The sequence below is a fragment of the Drosophila sechellia genome, chromosome 2L, assembly GCF_004382195.2.
Source record: "Drosophila sechellia strain sech25 chromosome 2L, ASM438219v1, whole genome shotgun sequence".
In the NCBI taxonomy this organism is placed as follows: Eukaryota; Metazoa; Arthropoda; class Insecta; order Diptera; family Drosophilidae; genus Drosophila; species Drosophila sechellia.
Genome location: NC_045949.1, coordinates 12,272,052 through 12,295,466, shown reverse-complemented (window position 1 = coordinate 12,295,466; position 23,415 = coordinate 12,272,052). Strand labels below are relative to the sequence as shown.

The 23,415-nt window shown below is 40.4% G+C and overlaps 1 protein-coding gene and 1 long non-coding RNA gene across 4 annotated transcripts in view; one reads left to right on the top strand and one right to left on the bottom strand.

Moving 5' to 3' along the window:
• Positions 1–4,114: 4,114 nt before the first annotated feature.
• LOC6617753 (protein bunched, class 1/class 3/D/E isoforms) overlaps positions 4,115–23,415 on the top strand; it is an 89,872-nt gene continuing 70,571 nt past the window's right edge. Inside the window, exons 1-4 of one of the 3 annotated variants that reach the window (XM_032720654.1) lie at positions 4,115–4,223; positions 9,543–12,680; positions 12,745–12,791; positions 13,002–14,131. In XM_032720654.1, coding sequence (XP_032576545.1) covers positions 10,796–12,680; positions 12,745–12,791; positions 13,002–14,131 — 3,062 coding nt within the window. In that variant the 5' untranslated portion in view covers positions 4,115–4,223; positions 9,543–10,795. Of the gene's footprint in view, positions 4,224–4,960; positions 4,981–9,542; positions 12,681–12,744; positions 12,792–13,001; positions 14,132–23,415 lie in introns of those variants that run through there. The other 2 variants (XM_032720655.1, XM_032720660.1) reach the window with 2 other exon arrangements.
• Positions 6,316–7,141, bottom strand: LOC116801413. The gene is made up of 2 exons (XR_004361994.1): positions 7,052–7,141; positions 6,316–6,722 (listed from the first exon to the last, which is right to left on the bottom strand). It is a non-coding gene; the product is annotated as an uncharacterized LOC116801413 (long non-coding RNA).

The following is a 23,415-nucleotide window of genomic DNA, read 5'->3' as shown; positions in this document are numbered from 1 at the left end:
TCAGGAAAAGTTGTTGTTCCATAATGCTAGTCATAAATTATGGGCAATTAATATGTAACACGTTAGATTCGAATTCGATTGAACAGCCTCTAATGGCCAAGTCCTTTGGCCATTTGTCAGCCTGGATTCGGCCATAAAAAAGCAACTGATATTGCCCCAAAAGGCCTACTCCTTCACTTTCGCTGTCGGTGCCTTCCAGATAAATCACCATTAAAAAAAGGAACGCGTTTCGCAACGGACAATCCGCTGGCCAAGGGACATAAAATAAAATTAACTTAAAAAGCAAATTCACGCAGACATATTTTATGTGGCAATGTCCAATTCGGCTTTGTTGGCTCGTAACTCAACAAGCTAATCCTTTAAATAGGACATTCATGTTATCCTGCCTAGACGTTGCGGCCATTAAAATTAAATTTATATCTAAAAAAGCTACGCAGATAGTCACTGTCGCTCATATTGATATTTATGACATTTGCAATGCATTGTAAATCCTATTGGATTGTTATTAATGCTTATACGCGTATATGTTTTTTGTTTACTTGGCAGTTGGATTGTGTATTTTTTTTTTTTTTTTGAAGAAAAAAATATTTGTTTTTTGTTGATAATGTTGTATATTAAGTAAAGCATAAATAATAATATGTTGTATTTATTTCTTAAATTTTACGAAAACTTAAGAAAATAATGCGATTTTTTCTGTATTTTTTGCTTATTTTAATAGTTTGATTTGTAGTTTTTTTTTACAAAAATTGCATCTGTTTACACTGACTAATTTTCTTACAATACCAACTCAATTTACAATTCATTACTTTTTATAATTTCTTCCTTGTACTGGCCGCAGGATATTGGTAAGGACCCACGCAGCAAAAATTCGTGAGGGTTGATTGGAAAATTTTTAAGCCAGCCCAAATCTAATTGGACACTTTCGCCTTTACGTTTGACATTTTGCCCTCTAAAAAAAATGTTTTGCTTAAATTGCTTAAATCCGCTTATGGTCCTTAAAGGACCTCGGCCATTTTGTGTGTGCCCCGCACGTTTTGTATTCAGTTTCGAATTTCGTTCGCCATTCGAAAATCAAATTGATCGGTTTAAGTTCTATACTAAGCTACTTAAATGTCCTTAAGTTTCTATAAATGTAAGATGAGCCTGTTTAATGTGCTTTAAGGATGTTTCTTCCTTTATCAAAAGATATGTGTTCTCTGTACACTATTTCCCACTCCATCGGCAACCAAAATCGATAATATGCAAATATTTTTTGCATCCCCCACACACACACGCGCGTAAAACAAACATAAACGTGGCGAGTCCTGTGTCCTCAGCCTCCCCTCCCCCTCCCACCAACCAAACGCACACACACACACAAACTAAATAACTAAATACGCATTAGCATCCTGTCGGATTTTCCTTTATTATTGCCACGGCCGTCGGCGAAACGAAAGGAAACTAGATGCGTGGGAGGCAGGCAGGCGTGGCACGTTGCACGCGCTGCTCCTGCGGCACAGTGGGGCCAAAGCCATTTTATGACGGATTTTTGGAAAAACGTGAATGAAAAAAATAGCAAATACCTATCAAGTTCAATAAGAAGAAAAACTTAGGGAAAGTTTCCTACTATATTTTTGTTTCGAAGTTAATCAGTAGTATCTTGCCACAAAAATGATAAAACGCTTAAGAAATGTGTGATTTCTTTACAGAGTTTTCCGGAATGCCAAATTAAATTAAGAACATTTTGATAACATTGCCCCACTGTGCAGTACCCAGGAAAATACCAACGGTCCAAATGGCAACAAATTCAAACGAACTTGTATGCAGAGTGTGACTGAAAGCATTATTAATAGAGAATGTCGGCGGCTAAACTCAACCACATATACTGAAAGCACTCACACACACGCAAAAGGGATATAAAAGCAATAAGGACATTCATCTTCATAATTACGGGCAGCGAAATGAGGAGAAAGTGCGAGAGGAGACGATGCGGGATGCGCAAAGGAGGAAATTCAAATGAAACGCAAAAGTTTTGCATATGCGATGGGGACGTGTATGCCGCCTACACAGAAGAAAATAAATCTTGATTTTCAGAATCACAAAACTTAAAAATCAAAACTTCACAGGAAAGCAAGATACATGTGGGATTTCAAGTACATCTGAAAATTCACAGCTAGACAAGGAACTTATGGTAGTTTTAGTTTATTCTTAATATGAAATTACATATGATATTTTCTAATTTTCAATATTTTCAAAAAATGTTTAATTTTTTTCAGTATGTGCTTGACCAAATGGGCGTCTTATGGAAATGACAGTTAAGCCCGCCAACGTTGGTCACCCTAATGAATGCCGTTGCCAGCATTTTCGCCCCCCGAATGCAATCAAATGGAAATTGTTAAAGAAATGGAAGAAATACCAGAGAGCCTGAGAGAATGGGCGAAAAGCACGATTGAGTGGATCGCAGGACTTTTGGCATTTCACGAGGGTGCAACGCATCGGTCTGCACTAATTACGCACCAAACATGTCCGGCAAATCGCAAACCTTTGAGTGCCGCCAGCGAAAAGGGGCAGTTTTTGGGGGGAAAACTGGTCCTGCGTTTGCCGAATGTTTTTCTCTGCCTGCTGCAATTTAAATGAGACGTTGGCCAAATGCGAGGGTGTCGCCTGCAGTCGCTGGGTGAAAGTGGGCGGGGCGGGGCTGGTCAGTGGAATTAATTCTAATCCCGAACACGTTCCGTTGCGAACGAAGTGGTCAGTTGCAATATATAAATATATATAATTTTATATACATACATGTTTATATAGAACTCCTTAGTGGAGTCTCAACTGTTGGAGGGTGCGTCAATCATTAGCGTGATTTCTTTCCGCTTTGACAAGAAAATCAGAACGCTTCAATGAACTACAACACGAAAAAAAACAAACAAAAAATGGAATGTCTTAGTCGAATGGTGCGACTAAGATACCCCTAGCCAGCTGAAGATAGTTGGCAAGTTGGTAAGAGTTGAATATATTTCAAATCTAAACTTACTAAGGGTAGCAAGCAGGGTATCAGCAAGGTACTTAACTAAAAAAAGCACCAAAGCGTTGAAAAAATGCAAAAAGGTAGCAAGCAGCAATGCGACTATCAGATAAATGTTAATACGCAAAAATTCTTGAGGAAATGCTCAAAAGCAGTTACAATTTTGGCTATAATTTATGTTTGTTTTTAAGCTTAAATCAATACATAAAACGATTTAGAAAGTTAGCGAAAGTTCTAAATGCTATTTCTTATAAAAAAAAAATAAGTAGATTATACAAATTTCAACATTGTTAAGGTATACATTTTCTTAATGATTCAAATTAAATGTTACATATATTTTTATAAAGACTCGGTTTTGACAATCGCATTTAAGTCGTTTGAACTCGCTTAGATTAGATTCCTTGAAATTCGCTTCAAAATCATTAGCTATGAAGCGAACCAATGTAAAATGTATGTATATGTAAAATTGTTGGTTCGGTACTTCGACGTAAGATCTGTTTAACGATTTTTTGAGTTATTTCGACACAAAAAAGGTCACTACTGCAGTTACTTTGCAAATAAGAAATTTAAATAAATTATATGAAATTGATAGATATGATATGATATAAAAAATAAATATAATTACATTTTTTGACCAGAACTTATTATCGACGTTATATAAAAGGCATTATATAAACCCATTATATAAAAAAAAATCCTACAACAATCAAATAAAAGTAGAGTGGTGCAATCGCATCAGTAAATTTTAGTTCTAAAATTATATGTTAATGTTAAATCCATTTTCGAAAAATGGAAAAACGAGCGCCTACGTTGCGCTAGCGATTTTTAAGCGATATTTACACGATATCGTATATTGCACGACATTCGTCAGCATGTAGAACTAAACAATCGATAGTTGTATTTAGCATAGAACCAAACCAAATAATGCTAGAATATCAGTTTTAAACAGCATAGAGTGACCGCTATATGTGCCAAAAATCCCGTATTCAGTATTTGGTATTATTATTTGATATTATATTTTTATTGGCATTTTGAGTTGGGACAAAAACGCAAGGCAAGTTGTTGGTCTTTTTCGCTGTCTGCAGACGGTTAAAAAGTAAAAGAACGCAAATCGAACGCGCCGCGAACGTTTTGCAAAATCGCTTAACTCGCGCCGCCCTTGAAATCGAGGAGGAAAAGCGAAAAAAGGCTGCGAGAGCTAGCGCAAAATCGAAGAAAAAACTGTGTATGTGCGTGCGTGTGAGTGTATGAGTGTGACGTGTGCGTCGCTGTGTGTGTGAGCGAGCTGATGTAGAGATGTGTGTGTGCGCTGCTGCCGCGGCTGTGTGTGCGTGTAAATTGAATAAGAAAACGGAGCACAAATGGCACTGATGGAAAATTTATATGTGCGCTGAAAAATTAATTTATTTGCAAAAAGCCAAAGAGCTGCGAAAAGTAAAGTGACAAGCGGAGAGATGTGCAAAATCGAAAGAACGAAAAATTGTGGATTGCCGACTCTCTGCAGATTTTAAAGAGAGTGGCAGCGAAAGAGAGACAGAGAGAGTTTGTGTATGTGTGGGTGTGAGCCGCCTTTGCCAGGAAAACTAAAAAGAAAAAAAGTCCCTGGCGTTAAAATTTGCAACAAAAATTGTTGAATTCGATTGTTTGCTTTCCGCAGTTCGGCGTTTCACTTTTTTTTTGCACAAAACTTTTTTTTGCCAATTTTTCATGCACGCTTTTTCGTTTATTTAATACGTCTCTCTTTCTCCCTCTCTCGCTCTCATTTTTTCGCGCTCTCCGAATCGACTCTCTCGCAGTGCTCTCCGCTTTTTGCTTGTGCACAGCCAACTGTCAAAACTGTCATTTACCTTCCTTTTGTCCGATTAGCAAAACGCAACGAAAAACTAATATCCCATCCAAATTAAAATCGTGGCCGTTCGCTTGTTTTTAGTTTGTTGTTTTACGTTGAGAAACATAGTAATTTTAAATTGTTTGACATACGCGTAAGTGTGGTAAAAATGTAAAAGAGAGGGGTTTGCCTCTTAGTGCAACAAATCGATCAGAAAGTAACAAATAAAAAAGCAAAGCAAATGGAAACATGTTTCAAAACGAAGGAAAAATCAGAGAAATTCAATGAAACAAAAGTGCAAAACAGTCGCGTAATTGTTGGTGTGTGTGTGTGTGTGTGTGTGTGTGTCAGCGTGTGTGCCCATCCTTTTGGTCTGCTTCTTCACTTTCGCTCAGTTGTTGTTGCAGCTTGCACTTTGTACCTTAGATTTTCCCATTTCCTCTTTCCATTCCCATTTCTCCAAAACAGCTGGCCAAGCATTTGATTAACTCCAATATTCCTTCGTTTTCTACTGTATTTTATGTGCCATTTGCCTTTGTTTATAATGTCAGCTGGCCCGGCATTGTTTATTTTCTGTTCTGCTTCGCCTTGATTGTTTAGTCAAGTGTTAGTTTTGTTTTTGTGCCATTTTGCAATTTTCTGCTTATTTGCCATCCGATATTATAGGGTAATTTTTTTTTTCATATGTGATTTTTAGTAGAAATTCATATAAAAAATTGTGTTTTGTTTGGTTAACGGTAACTCGAATTTCACACAAGTGTTTAGATTTATGGATACGTATTAAATAACAGCGGTGTGCAATAATAGTACATATGCAAAAACAAACCAGACATTTGTATAATATTTACTTGTATACGTAGGTTTCAGTTCACTTGAGGTTCCTCTTAAAGTAACCGACGTTAGTAAACATTTCTGAGAATATTAAGTTCTAGTTTATGAACTAAGATTTAAATTCACTCTGTATGAGTACCCTTTTTGTACCAACTTGAAATGAATAAATCTGATTAGCTTTGAATGCCCTTGAACCAACTACAGTATCTTCACGATCATAATGATCATCCCTTTTGACGCATCTCCGATTTCAAAGCAAAACAAAATAAACCTCAGGCCAGATCGGTTTTCTTGTCAAGCCGCGTGGCAAATTTTTCTGCTCACCCTGCACCATTTTGTAACTATAACTGGACTATATGTTTGCGTTTAGGAATCGGATATACTTCAGATTTCTGCCAAGTCTTTGATACGGCCGATGGCACAAACACAGAAATGTTTGGATTGTTTTCAGACTTACTTTTATAGGTATTTGCATTTGTTTTCTATCTGCATAAAAGAAATGCGTGTGCAGACAGTCACGTCGACCAAACCAGAATTCAATCAGCGCAACTTTTTTGTAATGTAGGAATTTCGGGGTTGATTGCTATGCGGAAAAGTACCAATCTTTCAGCAACTGGTTAGCTTTTTCAAAGAAACCATCTAAAAATTAAACGAATTATTTTATCTAGGGTATTGTTACATTCGGTACATTTAACACCTATTTGCACCAATTTTCTTTGATGTCTTGTTGCTTTATTTACATTCTGCGACTCAATTCAATTGAGAAATTATATTCGATTTCAATTGTATCTGAGTATCTCATGGATGCATTGTCATTGTAATCTCTAGCTTGTTGTTGTTCCTTTTGCAGCCGCCTCCTCCTCATCTTCGTCGCTGCTCTTTTCTCGTTTGATAAACATTTTCATTGCCTTCTCTCGGTATACATCGCTCTCTCTCGCTCTTTCGGGTTCTTTTACTTCCTCCTACAACGCCTTCGTTTTTCTTTTCCTTTTCCCTTGCCATTTTTTTGCATTGTGAATCATTTCCTTGCGGAAAGGAAAAGAGTGAAGAAAAGGTGGGAAGTTCCTGTGGGTGAAAGACAGGAAAGGAAAGTCACTGATTGAAAAGTTATTAATTGGGTTCAATTTTCATTATGCAATATTTAACACTCTGGTGTCCTTAAAGTTCAGTTTTATATCTGTCAGCAAGGTATAGAAATAGCTTTAATTTTTTGGAGGATTTTTGAGAGGTGAATGTTAATCCGTTTATTTATTGTTTCTATTCCTTGCTATTTTGTTATATCCAATATTTTTGTTTTTAACCGATAGCCTTAAAGTTACTTGATAAGGTTTTGCTGAGGAAGCAGCAGTACATTTTATTATCGTATTTTGTATTGCCAATGTGTCCTGGCTTACCTTTGATGCACTGCGAACAATCGGAACACCTTTCCTTTTGCCTTTCATCTTCTTCGGCTGCTGCTATCATCATCAATATTGATTACCGGCAGCTGTCCGAGAGAGAGAGCGAGCGAGCGAGCAGCCGCTCTCCTTTTGCGGTATGTTTGGTATGCGGCCCCCACCCCGTCCCGCCCACTTGTAGGCGCCCACGTTGGATGGAAGGAGCATGTGGATGAGGATGCAGAGGGGGCCAACAGGCTGCTCTCGCTCTTTTGCAGCTCCCGCTCTCCGATTGCAATTTTCTCAACGCGCATTCGCTCGCTCACACTCACTCTCTCTCGCTCGCGCTTGCCTTCTGTACTATCTGTTGTAGTTGCTTTTCATTACATTTGTTGTTGTTGTTGGCTTGCCATCGATTTTATGCTTTGTCGTTGCAATTAGTTCTTCTTCTGTTGCTTGCTTCTTGTCTGCACTTTTAGTTCTCATTTTCTTTTCACCCCATCTCCTTGTTGTTGCTTTTGCTATTGAGGAAGGCAGTGAGCAGAGGCAGAAGTCCTCCTCCTCCTCCTCCTCCTATCCATTCGCCGATTTGTTTGTGTGCGAAATCTGGTGCCTACAGCGATACTTTGATTATTGACTGCCGGGGGGTTAAAAGGGGTCCCAAGTTTATTGTCCAGAAGATGAGTTATAAGAATGAATACTCCACTTCCAGTGGTTCCTGATGGGTTGGGTATTCTGGCTCGGATTGATGAAAGAAGAAAAGAAGCTTTTTGGCCAACACCTGCGTGGCTCAAGAACAAGGCCAATAGACTCTTAAACCGCCAACAAACAGCAGGCAAAAAACTAAAAAAAAAAAGTAAACAACAAAAACAAAAATACCCACCTTGACAGAGTGCTACGATCAATGTTGACCTATAACTGATTTTTTGTTGTTCAGTTGTTCTTCTGGTTTGGTCGTTTCGTTGCTTGTCTCTTTTTTTCGACTAATTCCTCTTCTAGCCACGGAATAATCAGATTTTTTTGCGTCGTTTATAACTCGATTAGGCAAAAGAAATAAAACAAAATTAACCGAGAGAGAAAGAATAAAAGAGCAGCGTCAAGGTCTTGACTTTGCCTTCTGGCAGGGCACACGCAGAGTTCAAACGTCACTACAGTAATCACTCATAAGTCTGCATATTAATCAATATGTATGTTAGCTGAAGATTCAGATCAGCCTGAATATTAAACAGTTTAATATTCTATTAGATATTCTTCTTAGTTTCGTATAAGACCAAAACAAAATCATTTTATAATTTCGAAAACTTTAAAAATGGATTGTGAATCATGAGTCCTTATCGAGGGCCCACTATACTTACATATACAAGTACACTCTCTTCTAAACAGTCCACGCAATTTATGAATGATCGTCGAAAAGCTTACGGTTGTTAACCAACACAAGTGCGGAAAAAAACGGCGCGTGTGCCCAAAAATGTTTGCAAAACTTTTTCGGCAAAATTTTTTTTTTGCGAATCATTTTGCGGGCTGCCTTTTTTTATCTCTTTCTCTTTGGTTAGCGGACTCATTTCTGATTTCCGTAAAAGAAATCGATTAAATAATGAGTGAGGGCGAAAAAATCAATGCCGAGAGCAAATAAATATTTGAATATTCAACTGCGAATGAAAAAGATAATAATACAATCAGCTAAAAAGGAAAGGAGACTAAAAAGTGTTAACAAACAAACATTGGGCTTCTTTTTTTTCGCACTGGTTCGGAAGGGAACCCCCTCCGTAAAAATCTCCTTCCCCTAATTTAGCACTTAACTAATTCAACAAAACTACGACGTACCCACAACACCGACAACTCAATGAAATCAATAATAAAAAAAAACTGAGGCGAAACAAAAAATAATGAAAAGCACACAAAAGCATCATCAACATCATCGTGATGATGATAATAAACGAACGTGAACTACGCAGTTATGAAATTTAGCTAGATACTTATAGAAAATCAGCCAATACACAGTAGCCGGAAGGTTAACTTCAAGGGAATAATAAAGAGTAGAATTTGAGCTCTTTGGTTAGTTTTTCAGCTTGGTCACTAGATTTATGTGCACCCTTCAGGTAGAAGTCAGGCTCATCTTACTTTTTAAAACTTAAATTTCGCTTATTCCGGGCAATAATTTCAAATAAATTGAAATGTACACTTTATTGAACGGAAGATTATTTATTTTTCGTCATAATTTCATGCTTTTAAGTGCCCAAACGAACTGATGACAAATGTTTTTTCTTTCATATATTACGTATACGTCGTGTTGCTCTGTGCAATTATTTACCTCTTTCATTTTCCACTTAACCCCCACCCCCTCCGCGATCTTTATGCTTGGCGTCGTTTTGTGTGCTTTTAATTTAATAAACAAATAATGAAAAATACTATTCATGTTTGTTCTTTATCGAATTTCGTACCTCTGGCTCTCATATTAATTAAAATGAATTCTAATGGTATTTTCTTTTTCTGCTCTGCCATTTTACAGGATTTCATTTCTACAATTTACTGCAATGTGCTAGTAAAACTGAACCGATGAAATTGATTAATTCTACGATAAATATAAAGCCGAATTAAACCAACAAATTGAAAACCTATGCGTAACCGTGTGACGACAAAGTGGAGAAGTGCAACAAATTTATGAATAGAAGTAGATGAATAGAAATTCTAAGTTAACCAAGATCACCAAAATATTTTCATAATTTCTAAGAAATATTTTAAGTGTGATACCAAGTTTAGAAACCACTTTCAAGCAAGCCTACTTTCGAAAACGAAACATCCAACTGCAGAAACTGAATCAAATCGAATTGATTCGATTAACAGCTGTGCTGTACACATGCACCGGTGTGTGTGAGGCGACGCGCGCGTGTGCGTGTACTTGTACGTGAGAGATCCGTGTGTGTGAGTGTGTGTGCTGCTTATGTGTTAGTGTGTGTGTGAGTCGGTGTTGGTTTCGAAAATTGAAACGTCCGCTAAACAAAGTCAAGCGCTAGATGGCGCTGTCGCCTGTGAGCAGTGCTGATGTTGTTGTTGTCGGTGTGCCACACACTGTTGTAGTTGTAGTTGTTGTTGATGTTGATGCTGCAGCAGCGGCAGCAGCAGCCAACCAAACGCGGAAGGTCAAATTATAACCGCCCACCAGCCGCCCGCAACACAAAAAGAGACCACCTCGCCCTAATAAATTACAATTTACCTAAATCAACTCCCCCCAAAACACAAATAAGATACACAAATTAATAAAGAAAAATTAAAGTAATTGTCAAGAGTTTCGCATTACCCATCGTCGGTCGGTCGGTTCAAATTGCGTCGCGTCGGGTCGCGAACGTCGCTAGTCCTCGGATCGGATCGTATCGTATCGGATCGTAACAGAACGGAACCCTATAGAAGGGACGGTTACGGATCAGATTGGATCAGTTGGCAGTCAGTGGCACCTGACAACGCAACGGTAACCGCTATTATGCATCGGCGTCGTCGGTTGGCCAGTGCAACAATCGCATTCGAACTGGGAGGCGTGCAGCAGCTAATGCAACAACTGACAGAACTTAATTAAACAGGCTAATAACTAAGGCTGTACGACATAGTGTATCATCATAGTCCATAGTGGATACCCAAAAAAAACCGAAACTAACCGCAAGTTGGTATAGTTTATAACTTTTTCCGTGGCCCCAAATAATCCAAGAATCGTTAGCAATCCTGGATTATTTGCTAAAGACTTTGCGCACGCTGAAATCCAATTCGATTATGGCCGAGAATCAAAGTGCGGCCAGCGAAGATTCCGGTCACCAACAGCAACATCAGCAGCAACAGCAACACCAGCAACATCAGCAACCACTAGCCACCACATCAGTCACGGCCGCTTCAACCACATCGGTCTTAGCTAACCAATCGCCCACTAACTCGCAGGCCTCATCCCCCGAAAATTCCCAGGAAGCACTGCCCTTGCTGCGACGCCAGCAATCAGCCGCAGCAGCCACAGTAGCAGCAGCAGCAGCAACAGTTGCAGCCACAACCAGCGGAACATCGCAGCAGCAGCAACAACATCGCAACAGCATCAGCAACATGTTCGATCGCACGGTGAATGCCAAGTTTAAGCCGGCTTCCTCAAATGCCGGACCTGGCAACAATCCGGTCCGCAGGAACTCGATGCTGACACCATCCCGTGGAGTCACTATCGGTGGCACTGGCGGTAACATCCGCAAGCTGACCAAGGTCAGCTCGCTGACCAGCAACCATCACTTCGCTGTGTGCTATCCACCCAGCAACATCTATCAGAACAGCAACAATGCCGGCAGCAATTCGGCTTTGCAGCGCACCACCAGCGAAAGTTTGCGCCTGAACTCGATGAGTCGCCTGGCAGCTGCAGCGACACCCACAACGGTGTCCAGGGCCAGTAGTAACTCCAGCCTGGCCACATCCACCTCCACATCGTTGGCACCCAAGTCCAGCAGCAGCAGTGGTGGCAGCAATTCGACACCGCAGCAGCAACAGCAGCAGCTGGTGAGCAGTAACAACAGCAGCAGCAGCAGCAACAACAGCTTCACCAAGGCCAGTTCGCCCAACAATAATGGAGCACGTTGGGTGGGCGGAGCAGCTACGGCAGCTGCAACTGGCACTGCCGCTGCAGCAGGCAGTCATCACCATCAGCCACATCACCACCATCATCACCATCATCACCACCACCAGCATCACAACCACCAGCAGCAACAGACTAGCCTTAGCCAAGGCCATGCCTCGTTAACCGTTGCCGGTGGATCAGCTTCAGCTGGTGGTGGTGGTGGCGGCAGTGGAAGCTCCTCGGGGACCGCCGCTGGTGGCACCAATCGCAAACCAAAGACGACTTCCTCATTCGAGATCACCTCGGTGACGGTGGGCCATCCCAAGTTGAATGCTGCCGGCGATACTGGAGACGAGTCGGCCGACGATCTGGACGAATCTCACACGGATGACAATAGTCGGATAACGGACCTGGAGAACGAGACGCCCTCCATGTCGGAAGATACTTTCTCCAAGGAGGAGGTGTACTATGCCAACAATGCCCTCAGCACCAATGCACCGGTGATACCGACTAGCTCGCAATACGGCCTTGTCGTGGTGGATCCCATCGCCCCTTCGTTGGGCCAGACGATCCAGAATGTCCAGGTCAATGTGTCGGATAACATTATCAATGTGGTGAGCGGTGCCGTCACACCGGGCGGCACAAAGAAGAAGGACGACATCAAGGAGACGCAGCACCGCAGCGAGCGGTTCAAGGTGGTCAAAATTGAGTCCACGGAGCCGTTTAAGCGCGGCCGCTGGATGTGCATGGATTACCTGGATCACTCGAGTGTGGGCAATGGCGGTAATAACAACGAAAAGACTGGCTCTTCTACTTCCGAGGCGCACGCAGCCACAACAGATGGCGGCGCAGCAGGTATTGCCGCTGGGTCTGAGGCTCCGGCCCACAAGACCACCCAAAGTATGATTCTGCCACCCACCCAGAAGCTGAACGAGAACCATTTGGAGGCCAACTCGACCGATGCCAACTGGAACTATGCCGAGCAGCAACAACAGCAGCAGCAGCAGCAACAACAACAAACAATAGTTGGCAACGCCCTGACCAAGACATTGCCCGTGGCTCTTCGCAATGGTTAGTTTCTACACGAGAAATGCTCGGATTGGGTTACTAATTTCCCTTTATTTCGTTTAATTAGTGAGTCGCAGTTCCTCGGTAACACGAAGTCCTAATGCCTCAGTCGAGGTAAGTAAATCCCTTGCTTACTTTACAGTTAATTGTTGTTAGTAGCAGTTGTTTACTTAAATTAAAATAAATATTGAAATCGTAGAAATGTTCTGCGAACTTCTTTTTAATCTTAAGAAACTTAACATGGGACACCGCTAACAATCTATTTGTGTCTGTCCTCCGCTCGTTTCTTTTCATGCCACTACTTACAACGCCATCATGGAACAGTTCTTGTCTCCCAATTTGCTTGCCCAGCAGCAACAGCAGCAGCAGCAAATCTTCGATAGCGTCAATGCCAATGCTGCCAGTTCACCAAATCCCGCCGGTGACCCCAACAACATGGACTATGCGCGCACGGCGGCGATGCAACTGCATCAAACGTTGCAGCAGCTCAAGCAGCGCGAAGACGCTATGGACGTGCCGCCAGGGGCAGGAGGTTATCCCAACTACCAAAACGGTGGTGATTCTGCTGGTGGAGCGGCCAGCAACAACAACAGCGCTGCAGCTGCAACTGGAGAATCGCAGCTGAGCACCAGCTACGTGGAGCAGCAGCAGCAGCAGCAGCAGCAGCCATTATCCCCAGCACCACTAACGCCACAGGCCACACCCACATTCGCAGCTGTTGCTGCCGGGCAGTCGCCCAACTTCCAATTGGAGCAACAGCAGCAGCAGCAGCAAGCAACATCGCAGATAGATGGAATAGTCCCACAGCCATTTAACCCACAACAGCAGCAGCAGCAGACCCCACAGCAATCTACAGCTCAGCAAGCAGCAGCAGGAAATGCAACATCTGCAGTGGCTGCACCACCACCACAACAGACTTCAAACACTTCCAATGCAGCGGTAACCACTGGCCAGGGTCAGACAATGCCGCTGTTATCACACATGACCAGCTACGAGCAGCAGCAGCCTAATCTAGGAGCAGCAGCAGCAGCAGCCGCAGGAGGCACTGCAGCAACATCGGTGGCTGCACCGCAAGCGATTCCCACGCTGCAATTGCAGAGTGCTCCCTCAACGATTGCCGATCCGCAGCAATTGATGGTGCCACAGCAGCCGCAGCAGCAACATCAGGAGGAGCAGCAGCAGCAGCAGCCGCAACAACAACCGCTTCCGCCAACAAATATCGCGAGTGCTAGTGCCAATAATAGCAATCTAAACCTAACGAATACGAATGTTGTGGCCACCGGCGAGGCAACAACAAACGCGCTGACCTTGACCGATGAACAGGCGACCGCGGCACTTGCAGCTGCATTTGCGACCGGCGCAGCAGCAGCAGCAACTGGAGCCACATCGGCAGCAACGCAGCAGCAAATCCAACAGCTACAACAGCAACCAAATGCAGAGTCCGAGACTGAAAGGTGAGTCACAAGCGAAATATGTCACTTATAGAGTATTGTCTCCTATTGAAATGTGTATAATATATATGTGAAATAGTCAGGGTTTTCTACTGCTGTTTTCGAAATTACTATAAGAAATCAAAAGTATTAAGTTCAATGGGTTAATGTATTTGCCGCGCTATCTTATCGACTTTTCCATTTTCCTCTTCAAATTCATTCACAAAAAACTTGTTGGCCTGGCGGCTTTTCCACATTTACGAGAACCTGGCATATTTGACGTCTTATCTCAAATAGTATTGGGCTGATCAAATATTTACACGATTATAACACAAACTGCCGCTGTGTCTACGTTTCTCAATGGGTGTGGGGGGAGAGGGGGGAGCTAGCCTAATCAATTAACTCAAAAGACTGAGGTTTCGTACCGAAAGTTATTTATGGGCAGAGCCGAGGTTTGCCTTTGTTTTGCATTCGACTATATTTAGAAGGCATAAACGTAGTTTGAACAAGTTTTGAGACTGTCCGCTGCCCTGACAATCCATCCCCCCTGACCGCCCCCCTTCCCCTCCCTGGAATATTATCGTCTAGGGCTAGTTTCAGATTCATTTCGAGCTGGTAAAGTGCCAACACGCGCCGCCTCTCTTTCTCATTGTGTTTTGTCGTCTCTTTCGGTCGCAAGAAATAATTTCGCCACTCAAATAATTTGTTGTTGCCCCTTTATAGTTTTTTTTATTTTTTATTTTTTTTTTTGTGCTTCGTAGTTTTGTTTGTTTGCAAATTTGCTACGTCCATTTGCTGGAATTGCTTGCTTAGGCGGGAAGCGTAAAGAAAAAGAGAGGGAAAGACCTCTAATAGAGGGTAAACCTCATTATAATAATTTATTTAATAAAAATTCATCAATGAAATTAGCCATGGAATGTTTGCGCAGAAAGCGAGCAAGCGGTGTACATATACTGTTTTTCATTTTTCAGGAACTGGAATGGGAAAGCTGTGGAATGGAGGGGGTTGGGGATGGGGAATGGAGGGCGGATCGGTGTATTTTTGTGGGGGCGGTGGCTCTACGAAACAACAAAATGAACGTGACACAAAAGGTCGCTTTAATTAAGTTCGTTTTAAAGCGTACAACAGTTTACTCAATTGCCCTACACTGCGAAAATACGAATTTACTGCTATGATGCACCTAATTGAAACGGGAAATTCAGTGTTAAAAAGGCATTTTAATTAAAATGCAATTTACATCAAAGGCTCCATAGGCCTGTATTATTGGTACGCATTCGTTTAAGTTTGGATCATATATTTGTTATATTACATTTCAATGCATTTAAATGATGAAAAGCTAATTTGCTATTTGTATTCATTCATTGTTCATTCAATGCATTCATTCGTCTTTTCGGTCAATCGAAATGTTTTTTTTTTTTTTAGAGTATTTCAAAACTAACTCATTGACCAACTTTTTTCGAGCTAAAAGTTGGTGACAATTTTGTTTTTATTGGTACCCCCATGAGGCTGATGACTAATTTGTTTGCCATAGAAAAAGTTGATTGGGTGACTCACTATTTGGGGTTTTGCATGTGATTAAACCAGTGAAATGCATACAAAAATGGGGGATCTTTTTCATTAGTTTACACATTGAGCATATGCCAAGAGATTAGAGAGAGAGACTAAAGTCAAGGCGGCAAGTGAAACATGTGTGGATACAGATACAGAAGCAGCTGCAGATACAGATACAGATACGAATGATATGTGTATATTATATTCTTGGCAGATTGCGCATTTGCGTGTGAAGTGCCTGCAACCCCCTCACAACCACGCCCCCTTCTGTGACTCCCCACATTTCAGAACGATCGTCTCTCCTTTTTTTTTTTGTTTCCCAATGAAATGCAACTGGAAAATGTTAAGGAAAAGGGGCAGACTGTGGCAGCTAAAGGCAAATTACAATGAATTATGTGGCTTGGGTATTAAAAATAGCCGGCAAACTGGGTAGAGGGGGGATTTCATGGGTTGGTCAGGGGGGGCTGACAATGCGTCGTATGAGTAATGGCTTCCCATATGTGCGGCATTGTAAGTGGTTTGTTCGTGTTTGCATTTGTCGGCTTAGCAATAACTTGAAGAACGAAAAGGGCCTGCACTTGACAACTTCCCCAACTTACCGCTCCATCTTCATTTCACATTTATTTCCACTGCAACTCGTCTTCTTTGGCCAGACAATTTGTCCATGCTTTCTTTTTTAGAGCAACTGATTGATGCACTGGGCCCAAGGGCAACTCACCCATGGTTTGCCACATTTTCCCCCACTACCCTGGGTATCCATCCACTTACGTCACTTACCGTGGACAAGTAGCCATAAAGGAAAAGGAGAGAGGAAAACCAGTTTGAGCCCTGTCTAATGAAAAGGAAAGTCTTTGTTCAGTGACACTCAATGTGGTTTGTTGCAACAATGACAATTGTGTATCACTTTACCTAAGCACAAAAAAGACGAGGAGATTTTCTGCGTTGAAAATTGAATAATAAATAAATTACAACTGGTTAAGAAAGTTCAAGCGTAATTTCAAGAAATGTTGCAGAATACAAAAGGGTATTTTTGAAGTCAGTCCTAGAAACATAAACTGAACTGCAATGTAACCAAGTAGTTAGCTACTATTATCAACAGTTAACATATGTTGCAATCTTTCCTTGGATATTTATTCACTTAATCATAAGTTATTTATCAATCGAAAATGTGCACATCCACGGATTAATCAGCATTATTCTCTTGAAATCATCAAACGTTTATTGCTGGAAATAAATCGCTGCCTGCGTCCGACAAACATCTGGAATATAAACTATATTCCGTTGAAATTTGCAATATGTGTTTAGGTATCTTTAATGACAAATCTACATACCATTGACTACTTTTGCCCCACTTGGCCCCATGGTCAAATGCTGTCATCGTCGAAGAGCTGAGCTCATAACTTTTGCCCAACACACACACTGGAAACTAATTTGCCTTTGTCCAAGCTGCCAATTAGTCGGGCAGAAGTAATCAAACTGTCTGGATAAAGTGGAATACTTTACTTGCAGAATAACTGAAGCAATTCTTTCATTACGAACCCTTGTGTTTACTCTATTACATGGAGCAAATAAGGGATATTGTAGATTTCAATAAACATTTATCACAAACTTTTAAAGCTTTTTTAGCTCCAACAAAACGTCAATTATTTCAAAAGAAATGCTTTTATGTAAGCTATTTGTCAACATAAATATTAATTCATGTTTAAATAATTTCAAATTTCATCTTTCAACGTTTGTTGCCATGCGGATGATTCCTTCTTCATTTTCGCAGCTTTATATGAATCTCCTTTCCGGACTTTGTTGCTATAATTTATGTTTCATCTCTGGGATATCAAGTGATTGTGTGGGCAATTGACAGATTTACTGCAATTGGCTTTGGTTTGCCGCAAGGCAATGACCCCATGCGATCGGCGTTTTCAGAACCAGGAGCAATGAGTCACTTGCTGGCGATAAGGAGACACCTTTACCTTTGCCTCAATCCGAATCCGCCAATGGAAACATGAAACTATATGGGTATATCAGTGAATGTGTGGAAGTGATTGCCGATTACCTCATGCGTTGCTTAAATCGCGACCAAGGCAAGGCCCAACAAATATATATATATATATGTATATAATTGTAAATATATAGAGATATATATATCGAAATGGTAACTTGACGCGTGCCTGGCATTGACCGACTTAGAATAATTGAGAAACAGGAGCTGGGAATCGGGGAGGTTGGGCCGTTTCTTGGATTCCAATGACCTCGAAAACTGAACATCCGTAATGGTGGAACGAACCGCTGAAGAGGCGCCACGAAATGCTTTGTCAATTACTCACTCTCCTTCGATCGAAGTTGATTCACTTGTATACTATAATAAACCAAGCGAAATCGACAATAAAAAAAAAAGAAGTATGCATAAAAAGTGGCCAATGAAGTAGAGGGGGGAAGACGAGGAGGAATAATCAATATGGGGAATTCAACAGTGTTCTTAAACGTCATTATTGTTTTGTTTTGCCATTTGCTTGTCCGCCGGCGGCACGGTGACAGTGAAATCTATGTCAAAGTCACAGCGAAAGATATACCTGTCGCGGTTTGTCAGATTTTCGAACTGAACGATCAGAAAGAAATTAGCGGACACCTGCTCGAGCATTTTCCTGCTCGGATTCCCAATGGCAAATTGAAGCAATTTTCGCTAAATTTATAGAACTTTTCTATTAAACATGATATTATTCTGTTCTAAAAAACATTAAAGACTACATTTTGTAGGTATACCTTACGTAATAAATCATATATATAGCAGCAAAAGAATGCATGCCAATAATTCCAGTTTTCCTGTGCAAAACATTTGTGCGGTGAAGCGAAAGTATGGAAAATACTTGTATTTATTTTTTGCCCCAAGGTCAAATACATGCCCGTCTCACATGTGCCAAATTATATATCTTTATTTTGCTAAATACTTTGCCTTGGCTAAAAATCTGCTGCCTGTTTCGCTTTTTCCGTGGCCTGTCGTCTTTTGACGCATTTGACCTACTAAGAGGGAACTTTCAGTGCCATTATTTCACGCTCAAGAACCTTTAGACGCGTGTGTGTCACTTCCGTTTGGGATTCTGTCTTATCGGGTGGCCGAGCCAGCCACCCACCACCCACCCGCCATATTCTTCCACACAACCCTGTGTTTATCTAAATTATCTAGAATTTGCACGAACCGAAATTGAACCTCAAGCAACACCAACTTGTCAAGTCAACAGATTGTACAAATGTATCTGCATGTCAGACCATAAACGCCAAACATCAGATGAGATTAGAAAGAAGGGGTATTGCTCGTTAATTAGGGCTTTTAACTAGTAAAGTGACTTAAATAGAAGGTAGCTAGTATATAATTCCATAGATTGTTGAGTTAACCATGCGACCATTCTAATCTCTAAATAATGAAACCGTTTAATCATCACTTACGTTTCTTGTCATTCTTGCATTACGAATTTATTTTACTGAGAAAATTGCATGAGCGAAAAATATACTGTCTGAAGTGTTTGTTTAGGGAAAAAGTAAACAAATTTGTCAACTCCGATTAGAAAATATTCGGTTGGTGATTAAAAACATTCATTGTATGCTTGATTTAATAATAGCCTTTCAGCTTACAGCTCGTTTGTCATGCTCGTTTATATTTTTCTAATAAATAAAATAAAACAAAACCCGAAACACCTTTTTGCGATAAAATCATCATTCACTTCCTCATAATGCATGAAACTAAGTAAACATGAGCACAGTATACAAACATGCATTTCCATTTAATTTCGTCTCGTTTACATCTAAAAAAATACGCCATATTGGGGGCTTGCCCACCCGCCACCCAACCCCCCTTTTGCTTACATAAAAGCCACGCTTTACGCTAAAATGAGCTTCGCCTTATGCGCTGCCCACTTACACGCTGTCCGCATGTGTGTGTGTGTGTGTGTGTGGGCAAAATTGTGATGTAAATAGTAACGAAATGTAGTAAAAACTGGAAATAATTCGTTTACATCAGAGTGCGGAAAATGGGACGAAACCAAAAGCACAGCTTGACCTTCGCTTGGGAAATTCGATGCTCGAGAAAGGTGGGGTTGGGCGAGGGACGAGGTGGCGAGTGTTTGTGTGCCAACCTAGGCGCCACACAACTTTCCAATCCGGCTGGTGAAATAGTTTAAAATTATTACTAATGAAAAAAAAAATCTTAAAACAAAATGTAAAATCGATGCTTTTAGACACTTCGGCTTTATTGAACGTTAGAAAGCTATGTTTTCGAAAAAGCTTCTTTTGGGAACCTAAAATTAAAATTGTGGAGATCATAATTCTGGAAAATAATTAGGAAGATTTATTTAATATGGTCTCTTTCCTATTAATTCTGATTTTCCTATAAATATGTTGCTGCATTACAACAGTAAAATTAAAAAATATTTCCAATGCTTAATTTCGTAATAGTTTGAAAATGATTACAGGAATGCTAAGAGTAATTTTTTTTTACTTAAAACTGAAAATGAATCTACTTTACTTACTAACTCAAAATGATTTTTCTGATATTTCGATTAGGTTTAATATGCCTCAGTAAAACCAAAATAGTGGGTACTAGAAAAACAACAACAAGAGCGCTCTCTGACGTTGCTGCGTCTGTCTGGCGTCTCGCACACAGCCACACAAAATACGTGCACATATTGATGAGAGAGATTTTCTGCATTGCTCTTTGGATTCGTTGTTCTTGCTGTTGTAATTGCAAGCGATCGTTAACCGGCGCATTACACTCCCGCGCTCTTTCGCTCTCGCACAACCCACACACTCTCACACACAATCAACGGTCATGCGTTCGTATCGCTTCGTTGTGTGTCTAAAAATAGACACAAATATTGAAGTTGATTTTTATACGGCCATCGTCAGATACCCCTCCCCCCGTGTTTCCATCCGATGGGTCGTTTGGTGGGTTCGTTGTTGCTATCAAACATCGCCTATCAGTGTTGTTGTTGCTGCCTTCATTATAATGCGTTGTTGTTGTTTAAAAATAAACTCTGCTGCGCGTGGCATATTTTTTCCTATTTCAACTCTCTCACGCGCTTTTGGAGAGAGGAGAGAAGTGTGGAGAGCGGGAGAACGCAGTTTTCTCATGCGTTGATTAAACTCTATGAAATAAATTAGATTTAATTCATGTTTTTGCCTCTCTCCAATCCAACATGTCCAGTACATTACACTGAGCAAATGTATATATATAAATGATTTTAAAATTCTCTTGATATAGAATTATAGATAAAAAGGTGCATATTTTTATTTACAGAAAATTCACATATTGTATTCAGCAATAGAATTATTTTTATATTTAGTACCGTCTATCTTTTCCTACTTCTCACGTAGACAAGTTTTTAAAAAAATTTGCGCAGCATTTTTCAAAATTTTTTTTTCTGTTTTTTCGCGACAATATTTTTAGCACCTCTTCAATTTTTCTCTGTCGCTGGCATTTTTTGTTTGTTTTCCTACTTAACGCCACGAGCTGTTTTTCTCAGATAAAATTCATAGGGTTGTTAGGTGGAGGGGGGAAGGGGGCATCTGGTGAGTGCAACATTGTTGCCTCCTTTGAAGTGGCTGTTTAACCCACTGATGGCCCAGAAGGCTAAAAGTGCATAATGGAAAGATTTATCTTGAGACTTTTTATGACTTTTGAAGGCAGTTTCCTAGCTAACGAAGTCTTTCTATAGAAAAAGTTGTTGACTGTCAGTGTTTTTTATCCAATATATATTTTAAGCATTAATCCTTTTTAAGAAAATGAAAGTAAAATGAGTGTGCACTTATAAACAAAATAACCTAAATAAATAAATCTAAACATTCATTAGAAATGCTCAAGTACTTGCTCATCTATTTATTTCCACGTGTACCAAAAATAAAACCCAAATCGAATTCCATTACCATGCGAAACTGAAAACTGCCGATTTGTTGCCAGGCAGGAATGCTAACAAGGTGTGTGTGTGGTGTTCTCTCTAATCACTATCAAACATATTTCAAAAGAACAAGAAACCTGACGACTCACAACCTGCCCCACTGTGCTTGCGGTGCGAACTGCGAACTAAAATGCTGAACAGGTGTTTCCATGTGACGAGAGCTGAACTTTCATCGCTCGAAATGAAATGCCGGCAGAGGGAATGCCTCAGATTACGAAGGCCCCCAGGGTTTTTTTTTATATTTATTCGTTTTTGCTTTCTTTGCCATTTGTGTTTTTGCCGCAGCACAAGTGACACTTCCCCCCACTTGTTTTTGGTAGGCATTTTTGCTGAAAATTGAAACCTGGAAAGAGCGTGAAACGCCTTTTATTGATTTATGGGCGCCGTTTGCGAGCGCTCGTATCGCCTGATTGATTGATTGATGATTGGCTTTGACTTTGGATATTGACTCCCTGCATATTTGCAAGTCAAATTTAGAGAAAGAAATTGCGAATTAAAAGAGTGCACAGTGGTAAAAAGACGACTCACCCCTGTGCAGTTAAAAAGAGACCGAAAATACAGAACGATATAATTGATATACGTCAGTTGGCTGTTGTGATCTCACATTGGGATGGGTTTGGGATGGGTGATGGGAAATCCGAGGGGCAAAAGTGTGGGACCCAGAGCACATGATTTAAATACTAAAGTCTAGAATAACAAATAACCAAGTAAAACGAAAAGAAAAAAAAACAGCCGACAATATCAGGCATATTTATTTGCTCATAAATTTCTACGGTCCGCGAAAGATAGCATCCCAGCACCATAGCGAGAACGAGAGATACAATGTCCCCATCTCATTCGAATCGCCATCTCCCTCGCTCCCGCATTCGCCGTCCTTTTCGCCTGCCAAGTGCCAAGTTTCTGGTGTTTCTTCTCACAGTGGGTCAATAATCGCAATCAATTGAATGAGTTTATGTGCTGTGAATGCAAATTGCCATTTCTTAAAACAAAATTCTTACAAATTGAATATATACCAATATTTCGGGAAATTTATTTAATCGATAATATGTAGAAGGCTTAAAAAGACAGATTTACTTCTTTCAATAAATTTCTTTAGATTTCGATTGTAATTTTTATACAGATTCACAAAACTGAAAAAATTCATTTAAAAATCACCACCAAATCTACACACCAAATGGCATTTCTTCAATTTAGTTTCTTATTTAATGTTCAAATGTCAAGCTCTTCAAATCTCTACGAAAACTTAAAGTACCACATAAAAGTTATTGCTTGTGCAGTGTTTGAAAGGAGTTACTAAACTTGTTAGTGTGTATACCAACACCTAAACTTCCAAATACTTCATCTCTTCACGTACAACTTTTGTAACGTAAATCTGCATCTGCAACTGGCATTGCAAATCGAATTGCACTTGGGATGGATTGAAAAAAGTTTGATTTTCGCCCAATGAAAACTTAATTAAATGACTTCAGAAACGACTTCGATTCAAATGCTGGATGGACATGTACATTAATTAACATTCCCCCTTCATTTCATCATGTTCTGACATCGAAAGAATGTCGAAAGTTGTCCGAATTCGTTTTAATCCTTTTTTTGTTTGCATGTCAAACTCAATTTGATATTTTGCCAAAACAAAGGGCTGAATGAAACCCCTTCTCTAAACAATTTTGTGGACAGGAGCTGGGTTGTAAATAAAAAGCAACAAAATCGAACTAACAAACGAGCCAAGTTGATGGGGAGATTGAGGAGATTGCTGGTAGGACTGAGGACATTTGGTCCTTTTGATAGAGCTACTAACCTTTTAAAAGTATTAAGACT